This window comes from Aristolochia californica, unplaced genomic scaffold (genome assembly GCF_029961685.1).
Source record: "Aristolochia californica isolate CCGP_79_NKW_82.1479 unplaced genomic scaffold, dmAriCali1.0.hap1 SCAF_3, whole genome shotgun sequence".
Lineage (NCBI taxonomy): Eukaryota > Viridiplantae > Streptophyta > Magnoliopsida > Piperales > Aristolochiaceae > Aristolochia > Aristolochia californica.
In genome coordinates, this window is record NW_027181992.1 from 46,094,881 (window position 1) to 46,110,463 (window position 15,583).

The 15,583-nt window shown below is 37.0% G+C and overlaps 3 protein-coding genes across 7 annotated transcripts; 2 read left to right on the forward strand and 1 right to left on the reverse strand.

Annotated features, from left to right (window-relative positions):
• Nucleotides 1-416: 416 nt before the first annotated feature.
• On the reverse strand, nt 417-3,132 carry LOC137960216 (protein REGULATOR OF FATTY ACID COMPOSITION 3, chloroplastic). The gene is made up of 5 exons (XM_068807765.1): nt 2,811-3,132; nt 1,788-1,842; nt 1,600-1,665; nt 1,387-1,464; nt 417-1,172 (listed from the first exon to the last, which is right to left on the reverse strand). Exons 1-5 carry the CDS (start codon nt 3,084-3,086, stop codon nt 673-675), a joined length of 975 nt encoding a protein of 324 aa, XP_068663866.1. The 5' UTR covers nt 3,087-3,132; the 3' UTR covers nt 417-672.
• Nucleotides 3,133-3,953: 821 nt separating this feature from the next.
• On the forward strand, nt 3,954-15,578 carry LOC137960213 (uncharacterized). Of its 5 annotated transcripts, none has more exons than XM_068807760.1 (16): nt 3,954-4,029; nt 4,144-4,259; nt 5,827-5,909; nt 6,327-6,770; nt 6,973-7,005; nt 7,102-7,220; nt 10,745-11,487; nt 12,045-12,174; nt 12,255-12,694; nt 13,275-13,355; nt 13,482-13,580; nt 13,701-13,835; nt 13,957-14,043; nt 14,312-14,383; nt 14,620-14,893; nt 15,090-15,578. In XM_068807760.1, the coding sequence occupies exons 7-16, from the start codon at nt 10,822-10,824 to the stop codon at nt 15,182-15,184; spliced, it is 2,079 nt and encodes a 692-aa protein (XP_068663861.1). In that variant the 5' UTR covers nt 3,954-4,029; nt 4,144-4,259; nt 5,827-5,909; nt 6,327-6,770; nt 6,973-7,005; nt 7,102-7,220; nt 10,745-10,821; the 3' UTR covers nt 15,185-15,578. The 5 variants fall into 5 exon arrangements, with proteins under 5 accessions (XP_068663861.1, XP_068663863.1, XP_068663860.1 ...); XM_068807762.1 differs by having other exon boundaries at nt 4,024-4,259; nt 10,745-10,960; nt 11,075-11,487; XM_068807759.1 differs by having other exon boundaries at nt 4,024-4,259; nt 5,827-5,948.
• LOC137960215 (F-box protein At5g49610) lies at nt 4,247-5,755 on the forward strand. The gene has a single exon (XM_068807764.1). It carries the CDS (start codon nt 4,397-4,399, stop codon nt 5,507-5,509), a length of 1,113 nt encoding a protein of 370 aa, XP_068663865.1. The 5' UTR covers nt 4,247-4,396; the 3' UTR covers nt 5,510-5,755.
• Nucleotides 15,579-15,583: the final 5 nt, after the last annotated feature.

Consider the following 15,583-nt stretch of genomic DNA (forward strand, 5'->3'; position numbering starts at 1 on the left):
TGACTAACTTCACCTACCATAATCTTACCATAATCTTGGCTCAGTTTTGTTTTTAATCATTGATCTCAATCAAATATACAATACTCTGCTGCTAGTAAACAAAGTTTTTCATCCTCGTGGAAGGAGAGAAGGAGAAGGTACAATCGCAGGAGTTTTTAACAGGGTTTTTTAACTCAGACTCGAGACTCAACTTGACAAATGAAAATCCAAGTCGGATCAGCCGAGTTGGATGAAGACTCTCAAATCTGGTGGCCAGACTTAAGGCAAGTCGAAGGAACTCGGCGGAACAGAAAGGTCGAGTCTCACCCTTCAACTCGGCTCACCTAGTCCCAAATCCAATCCGACTCGACCAAGTATGAAGTCAACTCAACAAGTCAGAAAACATTGGCTTTTAACAACATTCATGGCTAGGCTCATCAGTATAACATCTTAATCATAATATTTGCACTGCAAAAACAAAAATCCCTGGTATGAGGGCTGAACCAATCAGTATCTCCACTTGTTTATGAAAACAGGAAGATTCGGTTTTCATAATCACAAAATTATAGAAGAGCTGATTTCTTCAGTAAAGTCGAGAGATGCTTTACCATAGATATGATTGTATGAAACTATCTCACTGTGTATCGTACTAAAAGCTCCTGTAAAACAACTAATTGAAACTACAAATAGAAACTACCTAGCGATTCCAGTCCGAAGAGTTCTTTTTCTTGAACCATTTGAGCCTCTTGTAGTATCCTCTTCATCATCAGCAGCAGCTTCAACATAAACAATTCCATCATTCACGTCATTCTCATCAGAGCCGATCATATCCGACTCATTCTCATCATTCCGCTCCTCTGCATCCTCCTCCTCGTCAAACCCATCAGCATCAGCATCAGCATCAGCATCAGCATCAGTATCAATATCATCCATACTATTAGCTCGCAAAGTGTGGAATTCAAGAGGTGGTGGGCAATCTTCTGTAATTGCTTCATCTCGCTTTATCACTAAGTGCCTAATGACCCTCTCATCATTGTCTAACATGCTCTTGAAATCATTAATCCATTTGGCTTCAATCTCAAAATTCATTAAAATGTAGGTGGCATAGTTTGCTTTCTTTATCTTGTATGCCAGCCTCCGGAGGCCCCAGTTGTTTAATCTCCAGATTTTCCCCTTTTTTTCTTTAATAAAATCTGGAAAACAACAGTTTGTTAATAAATCTGAAATAGTTGTGCAGAAGATATCAAAAGTAATAGAAAAAGGAAAAAAGCTTAGGAAAGATTTAGCTCAGGATCTAGAATGGTTGTCAACTTTCCCTCAGTTTAGAAAACTAATGAAATAATCTCTGGAATTATGGGAAATTGATACTGGAATAAAAAGAAAAAAAAAAAGGTTTAAAAGAACCACCTTCCACTTTTGATATTACTCGGGGAACCTCCTCCAAGCAATCTTCATGAATTAAAAAGACGACTTCATAGTGACGAACTGCAGATAAAGAAACCCAAACTTCTACAGTAAGGTTTATTATTACCAAATCTGCTGAACACGTTAAGCAGGCACGTGCAGAACAAAAATAAGTGGAAATGTGAAAGTAAATATGAACAAAAATGAAAAGCTTACTTCGTTCAACACTCAAGTCGCTCAAGTCGCTCTCCAGCTGAAGGTTAAGGAACTCAAAAAGTTTTTCTGCCAAAAAGCAAATGTTTCAGTAATTTGACAAAGAATATCAAGACCCAGCAGCAGTAGCATCTCAGGAAGCATATGAGTACCAAAAGCACAGGAGAGAAGAGGAAAATGAGAAATCTGACCTTCTTCAGCATCTACAAACTCAGGCAGAGTGCTACCATCTTTCTGAACTTCCCTCTGAAAACGGACAATAGGATCCCAGCGTCAGCATCAAGAGACAACAATCCAAGATAGATTCCATATAACCCGAGACTCAATTCCTCGTCTCAAAAATCACATTCTTAAGTAACTTGCTAACAACCAAAGATCAGGAAGTTCCAATTTTGATCCCAAGAGAAAAATGCAGCCCAATTTTAATATACAAACTTATCTAGGACCATCATAATCAAAAGAAGGGAAAATTAAATAGAAAAAATCAGAAAGATCAATCGGTAGTCTGAAAGAGCTGTTCCTTCATCTGGAGAAAAGGAAAAAAATAAAACAACCAAAGAAAATTTTAAGCAAGTGAACCAAAAACCTGAACTCGAACCGAGTCAATACTAGCACTAATACTAACCTTCACAGCCAAATAGGAGCTATTTCAAATACTAAATATAGGAGGCTCTTAAATAAGATACAAAGACCCATTCGTATCTTCCAAAAAATATTTCAAATGATGAAAACTTATCTTGTTAGAGCTCTCCCAGAGTCTGACAGCGTGATGTTACCAGAGAAGAGACAAAATTAAAAGCCATAACATTATCAAAAAGCTTCTCCAGAGACTTCTGTCCTGGAAGATGGAACTCAGCAATCTGAGCATGTGGCCTTTACTATACCCTACTAATCCATCTAGCTTCCAGCTAATTAAGTTAACATACAACAGAAGAACTCAATGCAAGAATACTGCTCATGCCCTACAGCTATCCAGCTGAAAGAGAAAAACTAAAGGAAGCAGCACACTTCCAGAACCCCTTTGTAAACGACAACCTCATCATACTATCACAAATTTCAATAGCTCAGACATAAGCTATGGGTTTCTATTGTCACAATTTTGACTAAACGAAACGAAACAAAACAAACAACTTAACTGCTGTTTCTCATTATACCATCAAGCCACAAAAAGGAACCCCTACGAATATACATTTACATATATTTCCAAGAATTACCTTCTTCAGCAAAACAGCTTCGGGAAATGGGCCTGTAGCTTCATCCGGGTTTGAAACGAAACTATGGGAGTCCGCCTTCTTTTTCTTCGCTGCCGCAATGAGCAATTTTCTTTTTCCTACATCGAGCGAGAGCTTCTGTGTCGAAAATGAAGCCGACCAGTGATTGGAAATCAAGCGGGAATAGGTTTCCTTCGTTACAGTCGTCCGTCTCTGAATGAATTTCAAGTTTTTTCCAAGAAAAGAGCTCGGAGAGGGAGAATTCCTGAGAACCTCCATGGCGAATATCGTTCGCCTCTAGAACATCTTAGCTAGTTGCTGGAGATAAAATGGATTAAAAAGTAGCTTCTGTTCGGTGTGGTAAATCTTACTTAACTGTTTAATTATTACGGTATAATTACTATTTTAACTTTATTTTAAAAAAATATAAGAGATGAACTGAGTAATGTGGCTGAAGTTCATCTCCTGTGTGTCAAGTTTACTAACCCCCCATAAATCAATTCAACTTATACTTACCTATTTTTTTAATAAACCAATATATTTAAATTAAATAACTCAAATTTTATTGTTTTCTTATTCTAACTTATTCCTAGGTTCTAATTTAATAAATAATTTTAAAAAAACTTTATTTAATCAATTAAAAATAAATAAAAATACTTATACAAAATTTAATTTTTTAATATCCAAATATTAATCAAGTTATTACTTTTACAGTATCTAAATTCGCACTCTTAAAATAGTAACTAAATATAATATTAAAAACAAGAAATTTATAAAAAAAGGATATTTTATTATATAAAATTAATTTAATAGATTTAATTTTTATTTTAGATATTTTTACTAAAATAAAATTTAATTTATTTTAAATTAATAAATATTTTTTAATTATTTATTTAGATATATATAATTAAAATACTTAATTTTATAATAATCAAATACTTAATCAAATTGTTACTTTTGTAATATCTAAATTCTCACTCTTTAATTAGAAATCAAGTATAATATTAAAATCATGAATTACTATAAATAAAAAAGGGGTAAAATTCCTTGTTTTTACAATAATAGATCAGGGTTGGGCTTTACTAATGGATCATGTTTGGGTTCTTTCTAATGGGTTGAGTTTCGACCCATTGACAGGATCTGGTAGGGGAATGAGGATATAGTGACCCTGGGGTCCTCAGTCGTGACGGATGATGATGCCTTTGTTGAATGCTCTGTAACGGTTAGCGTTCTTTCCCTTCTTTTTCCCTTTCGAGTTTCAGATTGTTTGAACTCTGTAACCAATTAGGGCCGTGATCTCTCCTCCTTTTGCTGTTGACACTACCAATCCATCTAGGTCTCTCGTAGATTGTTCGCGCATAAGAGCAGACGGCGAAGGAATCACAACAGAAGAAGCGTCGCTTTCTTTAAAGTCATGCATGAAAGAAATGGGTTTGAATGGCTTCCATCTCTGTAAGTTTGTCTGGCTAGGACGATTTGGAAACTTTTGGCCTTGTCATCCTCTTTTACCTCGATTAGGTTTGCAATTTTGCCGAAAATGAGAAGATTTCGTCTGACCTAGCTGAGGGGTATCTGCTTATTATGAGAGGATGAATTCTTGCGGGATATCGAACTGGTCTTTCCCCGATGATGTTTTGATTCAAATTCTTGCTAGATTGCCTACTAAATCTGTCTTAAGGTTCAGAGCCGTTTGCAAACAATGGTATAAATTGACTTCTTCGAAGTACTTCATTCGGCTCTTCAACGAAATATCGTCAGATAACCAAATGCTATTGGTGGAGACGGTGAAGCTAGTCGATTCCAGTTCCACCTTTATGTGCATTGACAAATCTAGTTCTATTTCAGAATTTTCTCTTAGTTTCTTGAATGATAGAGTTAAAGTTCGTGCCTCTTGTAATGGGTTATTGTGTTGCTCAAGCATCCTGAATCGAGGTGTTTATTATGTTTGCAACCCAATGACCAGAAAGTTCAGGACACTTTACAGGGCTACTGAAAGACCGTTGAGTCGATTTCATCCTGAAGTTGAGGCCACCCTTGTTGGATTGGCGGTTTATCCAAATTATGGAAGATTTAAAGTTGTTCTAGCAGATTTTTATCGGCCATTTGGTTGTAGACCCTTTGATTCCCTGCTTTGCCATGTCTTTGATTCGGAGACAAATTCTTGGAGGAGGTTTTATACAACTTTAAATGATGAATTCACTCATATGAACAAGAATCAAGTGGTGTTTGTAAAGGATTCGCTACATTGGTTAACAAAGTGGTCAAGGTATGTCCTCGTTCTTGATTTGGACAATGAAGCATGGAGTAAAATACACCTGCCCCATGAGATTGTGAATGTTTTAGACACTAAGATTTACCTTTTGGAATTGGAAGGTTCTCTCTCAGTGGTTCAGATTTTGAAGAATTATATGATCACATGGAACTTGAACAGTTATATGAAAGAGGAATGGGTTGTTAAATATACAGTAAGCCTTAGCTGTATTGAAGCATTGGTACCAACTACTTTTCCCATTAGCCAGACCAAGGACTTTGTTTTCCTAGCAACTCATAGACAGATATTGATATACAACAGAAAGAGTAAAGGGTGGAAGCAGGCTTACTCTGTGGATAAAGCTGTGGCATTTCCATTGTGGTTCTATTCTCATTCTTTTAGAAGCACAATTTTTTCTTTTGACTCACTGGAGAGGACTCTGATGGAATGAGACAGGCTTGTTGGGAAGTCAAGTGTTAGAGTTACAAAGATCCACTCTTATCTACCATAAAACCACCTTTCCTGAAGGTGTGATGGCAGATGATTGTAGGGAAGTTGTGTTAGTTATGTCTATATGTAATTGAAGTCCAAGCTGAAATTGTAAAATTTTAGCCCCCTGACCCTATAAAGAAAATGGTAGATTGGTGTGTGTATATATAGCTTGAAGACATACATGAGAATTTATGATGTTTTTTGTTTCTTATCTTATGTTGTTACTATCTTGAAGTAGTGTTGGCTGAAGCTTGCTATAACCTTTATTTTCTGTAGGAGCAGTTGTTGATGAGAACAAGTTGGATTTCATTTGGAGAAAAAAAAAAAAAAATTGAAGTAAATTTGATATCTACAGCAAGGTTTGTACAATCAAAGAGATATTACACCAGACGTGACTGGTAAAATTCCTCAAACAATTCTTTTGTTCTGAAGAGGAGTTGATACCCAACATAAGATTGCAAAGCATAGATTTATTTGATAATCAATATCATTAAGATATTATCATCAATTATTTCCTTAACGTTTCATGAAATTTTCTTAAATATTATTGATTTTTTTATTTTTATTCTTGTTTCTTCTTTCTTTCTTATTCGTCCCTTACATTGAAAACAATTAAAAAAAAAAATAAATAAATTAGCATCAGTCTATTGTACTAAGCTAAAATAATTAACAGGAATTATGATTCAAAGAAGAAAAAAATCATTTAGAGCATAACATATAGAAGTGTCATATTTGAAATTTATTTCCTGATAAATTTGGTGCATTTCACATGTCAGCTTCTAGTAATGTTGGTGGAGTGGGTGGCTTCAATGGCTTGTGGGCCATGTCTTGACTTGTGGAGCCCAGTTTAAACTGCTTCAAGTGGGCCTAGGGAAAGAACCTAGACAGGGTTTGATTGACCTCCCTTACAGTTGGCAGGCTAATAGTCGATATTGGCACAAATATAAAAAAAAAATTCTTTTCCTTCCCAAACATGGTTTCAAGTTTCAACCGAGCGGCAGTACGATTATATCTCACGGACAGACTTTTCTGAATTTTCTGAATACTGATAAATAAATCGCGTGGAAAAGCTTCTGGGTAGCCGTCCATTTGCGATACAAAACTGAGCTGAGAAAAAGTCCCTTCCCGTTACTGAGTGAACGTACTGACTCTGTTTCCGCAACAGCTTTTATTTTCTCTCTCTGCAAGGTTGGCGGCCTCTCGCATGCAAGTGTATCGAGGTATATATCCTCGCCCAAATTTGTGTGTTTCAGACATTTCGTCATGGAAGTCGCTTTTTTTTTTATTTCTTCTTACGTTCACGGAATTTCGTTGATCACCCTGTTTTTTTTCTATATTCTTCGTTTTTGTTATATGGGTAGTTTTGTTTTTTCCTTTCTTTTGAATTGCGTTTCTCTTATTCCGTGCTATTGCATGTCTCAGTTCTCCTTCTGCTATTGCTGGGGAATTTGCGGGGTATGATTCTAAGGATTGGTTCCTTCTGGTGGTACCTCTCTCTTCTTTCCTGCATGCTTGTGCATGCTATTACTTTAATGGAGTTGCTTCTTGTAGGAACATTTGAAATTGGGGGTTTTGCTCGTTCTTTGGGTTAACTGTTTGCGGTGAAAGATCGCCCAATAGTTCAGCTGCGATAGACTGTTTCTTCGATGTGCATACTCGGTTACTTCTTTGTAAGTCTTGGAGGTTTTACGGCAGGCTGCAAAAACTATATTGGTGGATTAAATGCAAATTCCTTAAAAGTCCGCTTACACTTGCATGCAGCCAACTATGGATCTTTTATGAGCACTTTTTGGTGCAAATTCCAATAGTTGTATGAGTTGTCTCTTTGATTGAATTAGTCCTATACAGTGGTATTCTACTGTCCTGCACATAGCATCTCTATGTACATTTTTATGTGCATACATCCAGCTCATTTTGAAGATCCTTTTCCACCCTATGCTTTCTATTTTTCTGATAATCTAAGTTGACAAAGGACAATTGCAAAACCCATATTACCTCTTGAATTTATTCATGTAGCGCTCACTGTTCCATGTATCTGCTTCTTATAGTTTATTTCATCTTGGGAAAGCCATTTGCCATCCTAAAGTTTTGTACTATTTTTTCCCCTGAACTTATCTGCCTCTTTCTTCATTGATCAAATTCTACCTTACTTTCCATATTCATTTAGGAGAAAGAGAAAATGGCATGTATTTTCTAGAGAATTGATTTTACCCTTATTCAATAGACAAGAAGTTTTTTAAGGCCAACCGACAAATATGAATTCCTTAAATTGCTTCTTTGCCGGTTTTCAATAGTTAATTACTTGGTAATCACTGTGATACATATCTTTTGGTGCCTTGTGTATTTCCCTCTTTTCATTAAACGAAAAGGGGTATATCACTCCTATGTTCCTTTTAACAAAAAAAGAAAGACAGGCCATAGAGATCTAAAGTCATTCTCCATATCCTGTGGCATATCCATGAGGGCAAGATAAATGGCTGTCTGGCTGACCAGTACTACTTTTACCCTTCCATACTGCCATGATGCCATCATCTGGGATTTATGGAAAGAGCCCAATTGGATAATATTTGAAAACAAATAAAGATCACTGGGGATAATCATTGAAAAGATCACCCACTGCATCCTTTTTTGGGCATGTAACATCCATGAGACCACTCTTCTACCTAGTGCGGTTATTCGGAAAAGATAGAAATTTATTATTGATATGTCCCTTCAGCGTATCATAAATCTAGCGGCTTCGGGGCCTCCTTAGGAGGCATGGTTGACGCTCAATTTTGTTAATAGCTCTAGGATAAACACTTGAGAGGCAGTTGGTGGATGAGTTAATGGTACTCAAATGGTAGTGTTCTTGTTTTCTCTACTCCTTTTGAGCTGTGTGGGTCCATGGTAGTGGAGCTAATAGGTCTCCTGCAATGCTTATGTCTTTACTAGGATAGATTGTCTGCCTCCCAAATTGTCGAAGGGGACTCAGTGGCAGTTATTGCTCAGGCCTCGGGGACAAAATCTCCCCGGTGGATTTCTGGTTCATTTTCATGAGATTCAGGCCTTGTTTTAATGAGCTTGTTGGCATCTGTAGCAGTAACTAGGAAATCTTAACCACATACTTTGGCCCTCTTGGAATAAAAGATTTAAATGAAGCTCAAGTCAGATCTCTCCTTGCTGGACTAAAGCTTTGCAAGCAGTGATTTTCAGATGGAAAGATAGTGATTGAAGGAGACTCGGCGGTTGTCATTGGGTGGAGCTCAAAAAAAGACTCAGGCCCTTGGCACTTTGTCCCTATGTTAGATCAGATTTTTTAGTTAGTAACACCTTAGAAGTCTCTTGGTCTCATGTTCAAAAATCCGTCAATGACTTAGCTGATAATCTTGCTAAAGAGGGGCTCAATCTTCAACTCCTTGTTGTCAACCGTCCTTTGTGCTTGCTATTTGTTGCTGTTTTCCCTAATAAAACTTCAATCTTTCAAAAAAAAAAAAAAATCTTAGCTTGTTGTCCTTTCATTGGCAGCATGTTCCTACATGTGCTAATAACTTAGTAAACTTTCAAGGGGTAGATCTACTTGCCAGCACCTTTCTTTCAGCAATTCCTGTCCGTTATGACTTTCATTATTGTATCTTATGCTCTAGTTTTAGGATATTTTGCATTCCTCTGTGTAGTTATGCTCCTTCAGCCCTCTTAATGAATTCTAGTTCTCATTGCTTTCCAAAAAAAGAGGCATTCCTTAATTGAGATGGATCCCAATAAAGGTAAAATAACAATTTCAGACCATAAAATGTAAAGAAGACTATGATAATGATGTCGTGGATATAGTACCAATTGTGGCAGTGACCATCATCTACGGTTTGGTCACTCTGGGGAAGGTTAGCAATATTTTGGGAAGGCCGATAGAACGGTTTTTTCTGAACAAAACTGGGGGAAGACCTAGGGGGAATCTTAGGCTAGTGGGCGTGGGACCATTGTCAAGGACACGGCAAGGAATGTTCTTCTTGTCTTCTTGCACCCTTGAGGTGGAATGAATCCATTGTGGAGTTGACTGCTCTCCTTCAAGGTTTTGGGTTCTTCTCGAGTTACAATCCTCCTCTTTTTATAAATGAAGTTGTCTTTACAGTGGTCATCGCTTGGACTTCAGGGGGAAAAAATCCTCTAAGGTGCTTTTTGGTGTACTATAATGAGAATGAGGACATTGGCAGATCTAGGACCATATGCTAATAATATGTCCTTCAAAGCACCAACATTGCGGCTGATGGCCTAGCTTAGAAATGAGTTACCTAGTAGCACCTTGCTAATGACTAGGCTGTAAACGGGTAATGGGTATTCTGTTACCTGTTCCACCCTAATGATGAAAGCCTATTTTATTTCCGATTTTCTTACCCGTTTACCTGCAGGTAAATGGGTAAACCGGTAAGTAAATGGATAATTTAATATATTATTTTAGAACCACATAAACTTGATAATGCTGTAAATAATAAATATCTGAAAATAATTGAAAATTGAAATATAGCTACAACATCCCGCAAGGTTTATACAAAAACTATAAAACATTATAAAACTATAGAACTAATAAAACGTATTCATCATATTAAAAAATAGTTTGTTGTCCTCTAGCTCTCTCCTTTCTTGTAGGGTGGATATGTATCCTATAGAACCTGGTAAACGAGTAATCGGGTGCAAAAACCCATTGTCCATATCCTTTTTGTTAACAAACTGGGTGACAGGTAATCTGGTAAGTTGACCTGAATTTATAAACTGGTAAAGAATTTTCTTCCATATCCTTTTAAATTAAATGGGTAATGTGGGTAATTGGGTAAATTTGCTGTCCCTACTGATGACAACTCCCTCCTGTTATGAATTTTTTGAGATTTTTTATATTTATAATTTTTATTGTTATATGTCTTTAGTAGCTGCTGATGTTGGATTGGCCTTTTTTTAAAAAAATATCTTTTTCCTTGTTACTATTTTACTTTTTTCTTAATTGCATTTGTACTCTTTGCTCTGGTTTGGGCCCTCTTAAAGAGTTCTTAATTCTCATTGCCTTCTAAAATAACAAATCTGAGGAAAGATAATGATAATTCGTCAATTTGCAATTACATGTAGACTCAAACAGGGACTAAATTAAGCTTTGCATTATCAGATTTCAGGAATTTTTTTTTTCTGTCCATTCTTACCAGTCTTAATGATAACATACATATTCCTGCAGGCTTTTATTGGGATTAAATGACATTCATGAAGGTAACTGAAATTTTCTAGAGTTTCTGGCTACTGAATTCAACTGCAATGGCTCGAAAGGGAAATCAGCAGAAGAATGGATTAGGTCGTAATGCTTCTTTGTCAGTGAAGAAAGAAAAGGGGCATAAAGGAAAGGTTTCTGAGCAGGAAGATCATCAAAATGGTGGTTCACCAGTAGAAAAACTGGGTAAGGCAAAATACTCGCAAGAGGGTCAAAGAATGAACCTGAGAACTACTTGTTCGTCATTTGATATTAATTCAAAGAATTGTATGGGAAATGAATCTGCATCTGATGCATCAGATTTAAGGGGAGATGATCCTGCAGCTGGCCTGTCTCCTGAATTAGCCATGGGCAATCCCGGGCCTAATATACTAGCTGGGTGGAGTTTGGGTGCTTTGGCATTCTCCATTTTAAAGGTTGCAGCTGGATGGTTCGAAAAGCAGAAGCCACTATTTGATACTATTATGACCCTCCTAGCAAGTGGTCATGATTATGTACGCCTCAAAGTTGAGCATTTATACCCCATCATTTGGCGGTGGGTTGTGCATTTTGGAAAATTGGTTCTGCTTCTATCAATGGTTTGGTTTGACTGCAGCATTAGGGGCCTAGATTCATTGTTACAACTTGGGACCACATCTTTCTTTACTGTTGTTTGGTGCAGCATTCTCTCTTTGATGGCTATGATAGGGTTTTCTAAGTTTCTTATAATGGTGGTGAGTTCTATCTTTTATGCTTCTTATTTGCATTGTATTTCTTGTTAGTTCTTTCTCGATAATTGAGATCTACGTATTTTACCATGTGCCAATTATTATATAAGTTGACTTTCGATGACTCTTAGATAGTATTATTTTCCTAATTTTGAATGTACTTTTAAATAATATCCATAATTTTATTAGACATCCAACTTTGCTTTGAATCTCTGTAATCTATAGTGGTGACTCTCATGTATTTGATATTTGAACTGTATTTTTATCTACTACTGAAGGTTGTTTATGTGTGCTGGATTTAAAATTTTCAAAATAAGTTGGTAATCATTTTTATTGGATATGGGTGATTTACACTTAATATACCTTTGATCAGCAGGTCATATGTTTTTCACTTTTCACATGTAAAGCTAAATACACACTTAAAACAGATGCAGAAATATATTTGCTGGCCAAATGAGATAGTGCACATATTTCTTCCTATTTTAAGCTTTGATTTACTGAAGCTTCAATGTGGCTATAGCTTCAAAATTATTTTAATTCTGTTAAATTTCTTGGTGGTCCAGGTAATAGCGGCTTTTATGGCTCTTTTCGTTGGTGTGACTCTTTCCATTTTATTCACTGCCACCTTTGCAACTGTATGTTTGTGGATGTATGGCAGCTTTTGGACAACTGGTCCTGTCATCATTGTTGCAGGTTTGCCCCTTCACATTATTTTTGAATATGTACTTTTTTCTTTCATCTGTTTTAATTTCTTTTTTTGCTATAAATTGCAGGAGCTGCATTTGGTTTAAGCTGTGTACGAGTCACTCTTTTAGTCACCACTCTGTACTCCATTTACTGTGCGGTAGGATATGTTGGTTGGCTGGGTTTGCTTTTGGGAATAAATTTGTCTTTTATTTCAAGTGATCTTCTGATACTCTGCTTGAAAGAAAATATAAATGACCACGGGCCTACTAGCTTCCCTGACCAACATGAGCAACATGGAGGGAGGTCAGGAAACTACTTTTTTGACAGTGATTCCTTTCGAACTACTTTGGGCGGTTTCATGGATCGTGAAACAGGAGTTCCTTCAACTAGTGGAGCTGAGACAGAGATGACATCCAAGGATGAAGTTCTTAGGCTCTTGACCTGTGGTGATCACTATAAAGCATTGGGTTTGCCTCGTTTCGAGAATATTGATGTTGCATTTTTAAAACGGGAGTACAGAAAGAAGGTAGGCACAATCTCTAATAGATATATTCAAGTTATTTATAGCTCTAATAAGTCTATCCTAAGCAGTAACAGAGCATGTGCTTAAGGTTTTTTGGACAAAATTTATGGATGAGCTACAGTCATGAAATACCAAACTCTTTATCCTGGCTTTCATATCATTAATCAGAAAATTGTTGTTTCAAAAAAAAAAAAAAGGCAGTTCGCTATCAGTTGGTAAGAAATTTAGGTAGCCCTCTTCTGTTTTGCTCCCCCCGCCGCCACCCCTCCAACCTAAAAAAATGAAAACAAAAAATAAGAAAGAAAAAATATTTGGAATAGAAGACTATGGATAAAACCTTTGGGGGGGGGGGGGGATTGTGTAAGAGGATATTAGAGAAAAAGTTGAAATATAAATAAGGAAATAGTTGATTGACCTGGGTATTTACTTTGTGAGATCTTTGGTTTATATTTCATTCATTGATTTTCAATTGCTTACTTTGCATATGGTCCAGTATTCAGTTGTTCCCTTACATTATTTCGGGGTTTCACATTGGTTCTTTGTTCCTTGTATTGAGTTAGTCTTTTATAAATGTCTTCCTCAGGCAATGCTGGTGCATCCTGATAAAAATATGGGCAATGAAAAGGCTGCAGAAGCCTTCAAGAAACTTCAAAATGCATATGAGGTACTTTTGGTCCCGTTTTTCTTTTCTATTGTTAAGAACTGCAACTGTCTTTTGATCCATCTGCTTTATATCTGAAAATATCAAGATTAGGTATAGTTGCCATATAAAGGGTATCTTCACATCCAGGTTTTATTGGATTCTGTCAAGCGGAAAGCATATGATGATGAATTAAGGAAGGTAGAGTTGCTCAACTACTTCCGTAGGTTCCAAAATGCTCCTCAACAGGTGACTACTTCTTCTTCTACTTATTTTTGTTTTAAATGAAGTTCTTCCACATAGCCCTGAGTCTGCTATTTGGTTGGCCATTTCTATTTCACCATTGGTTCTGCTTTTGTGGTTTTGTAGAATTGGAGGCCTGGGCTTGAGGTTGATGATGGGGATCTGTTTGGAGATTCCAGAAGAATAGCCTGCAAGAAGTGCAAGCAATTCCATGTCTGGGTCCTTGTTGAAAGATTTAAAGCTCGTGCAAGATGGTGTCAGGTTTACCCTTTCTTCTCTAACAACGTGGCTCACTAAATGCTTCTCCCTTTGGGACTAATGCACTCATTAGAAGAAACAATGGGGCTGATTTTCTTTTGTTTCTATGGATTTTGCACTGCAGGACTGTAAAGACTTTCATCAAGCCAAAGATGGGGATGGATGGGTTGAGCAATCCTTCCAGCCACTTCTTTTTGGGTTGTTACAAAAGGTATAATAAACTGTATAGGTTTTCTTATCTTCATTTGTCACTGCAACCAAAGGGGTCTGTGCCTCTTCAACCAGAAAGATTCGTGGCTGTAACATAGAAGAATGAGTGTTCTTGTCATATCTTTTCTTTTATTCATAGACACCATCTGTTGTCTGTGAAAGAAGATTAATTATCTTTTGCTAGAAAAAAAGTTCAATTTGTAAGTAAAATATGAAGTTTACATGTTTCTTGTTGTTGATATCAACTGATAGACGGTCATTTTGCACAGGCTCATGCACCTTCAGCCTATGTTTGTACCGATAATCAGATTTATGATGCAACTGCATGGTATCTTTGTCAGGTAGAACTTTGAAGTCGTTGATACCTTAGTTCCGTGTTCATGGTCACAGATTTCTAAGAAAAGCAGATACAGTATGTCTTGATGCTCATGCTCTTGCACTTTCAGGGTTTTATATGACTTCATGGATTCTCTGAAATCCTTGGGAACTTTGCAGAGGAAAATGCATCTCTCAAAGAGCACCCCTCTTGGTTTTGCATTCTGGATTTTATATTCCATTCCTGTGTTTATTCCTGCAGGGAATGAGATGTCCAGCCAATACCCACAAGCCAAGCTTTCATGTCAATGCTAGCATTGTGTCTAAGCAGAATAATAAGGCTAGTAGTAGCGCATCACACAAAGATGGACCTAGCCTCAACATGGACGAGCCAATGACAGAGGAAGAGTTCTATGAATGGTTACAGAATGCAGTAAAATCTGGCATGTTTGAGACCAGCAATAGCCCTTCTGAGAACACCCCTGCAAATGGTGCCAGTTACTCCAAAAGCAACAGTGGCAAAAAGAAGCGAAAGGGTAAGAAGCAATGGTGAGACTTCTAGTGGTTACTGGACTTTTGTCAAAAGAAGAAGCTTCTTAGATGTATTTCGCCACGTAACGAAGGCCATAATCTACATAATTTTCTATACAAATTGTGTAAAGCAACCCTTTGATTCTTATGCAAGAGCATATTGATAGAAAATTGGCAGATTTGTTCTTCATTTTTGTGCAGTTGAACACCAAAAGCGTTGGCGGGCTGCAGGTACTCGATCCAAAAGAGAATTGTTAATTTCTGTTGATGATCTGATTTGCTGGACAGATTTGTAGTAGCGCGAGGGGCAATTGGCTTCATGGGTGCCTTCTTAATGACATGAGTTGAATCATCCGAACTGTAGAATTTCAGAGCAAACTTACCACACCAGGCTCCAAAGGCTGGTGATTACCAATCATGGAACAGTCATGCACATCCATTCCTAAGTAATGACCGATCGAAGTCGGATTTAGCCGATAGAAGGAATGCAAATCATTCATGTCACCTTTCAAAACTCCAATCTTGGCTGAGTCCTTTGAGGAGCATCTCAATCTGCTCTTAAATGTGAATTCAAGAGAGTAACGTTGTTAAAACAGCCAGTAAAATTTGAATCTTTCTCTAATAGTGGTAATAGAATGGCAAGGGTGAATTTGTTATAACATACCGAATGCTGATGTATTTGATGAATGCTTACA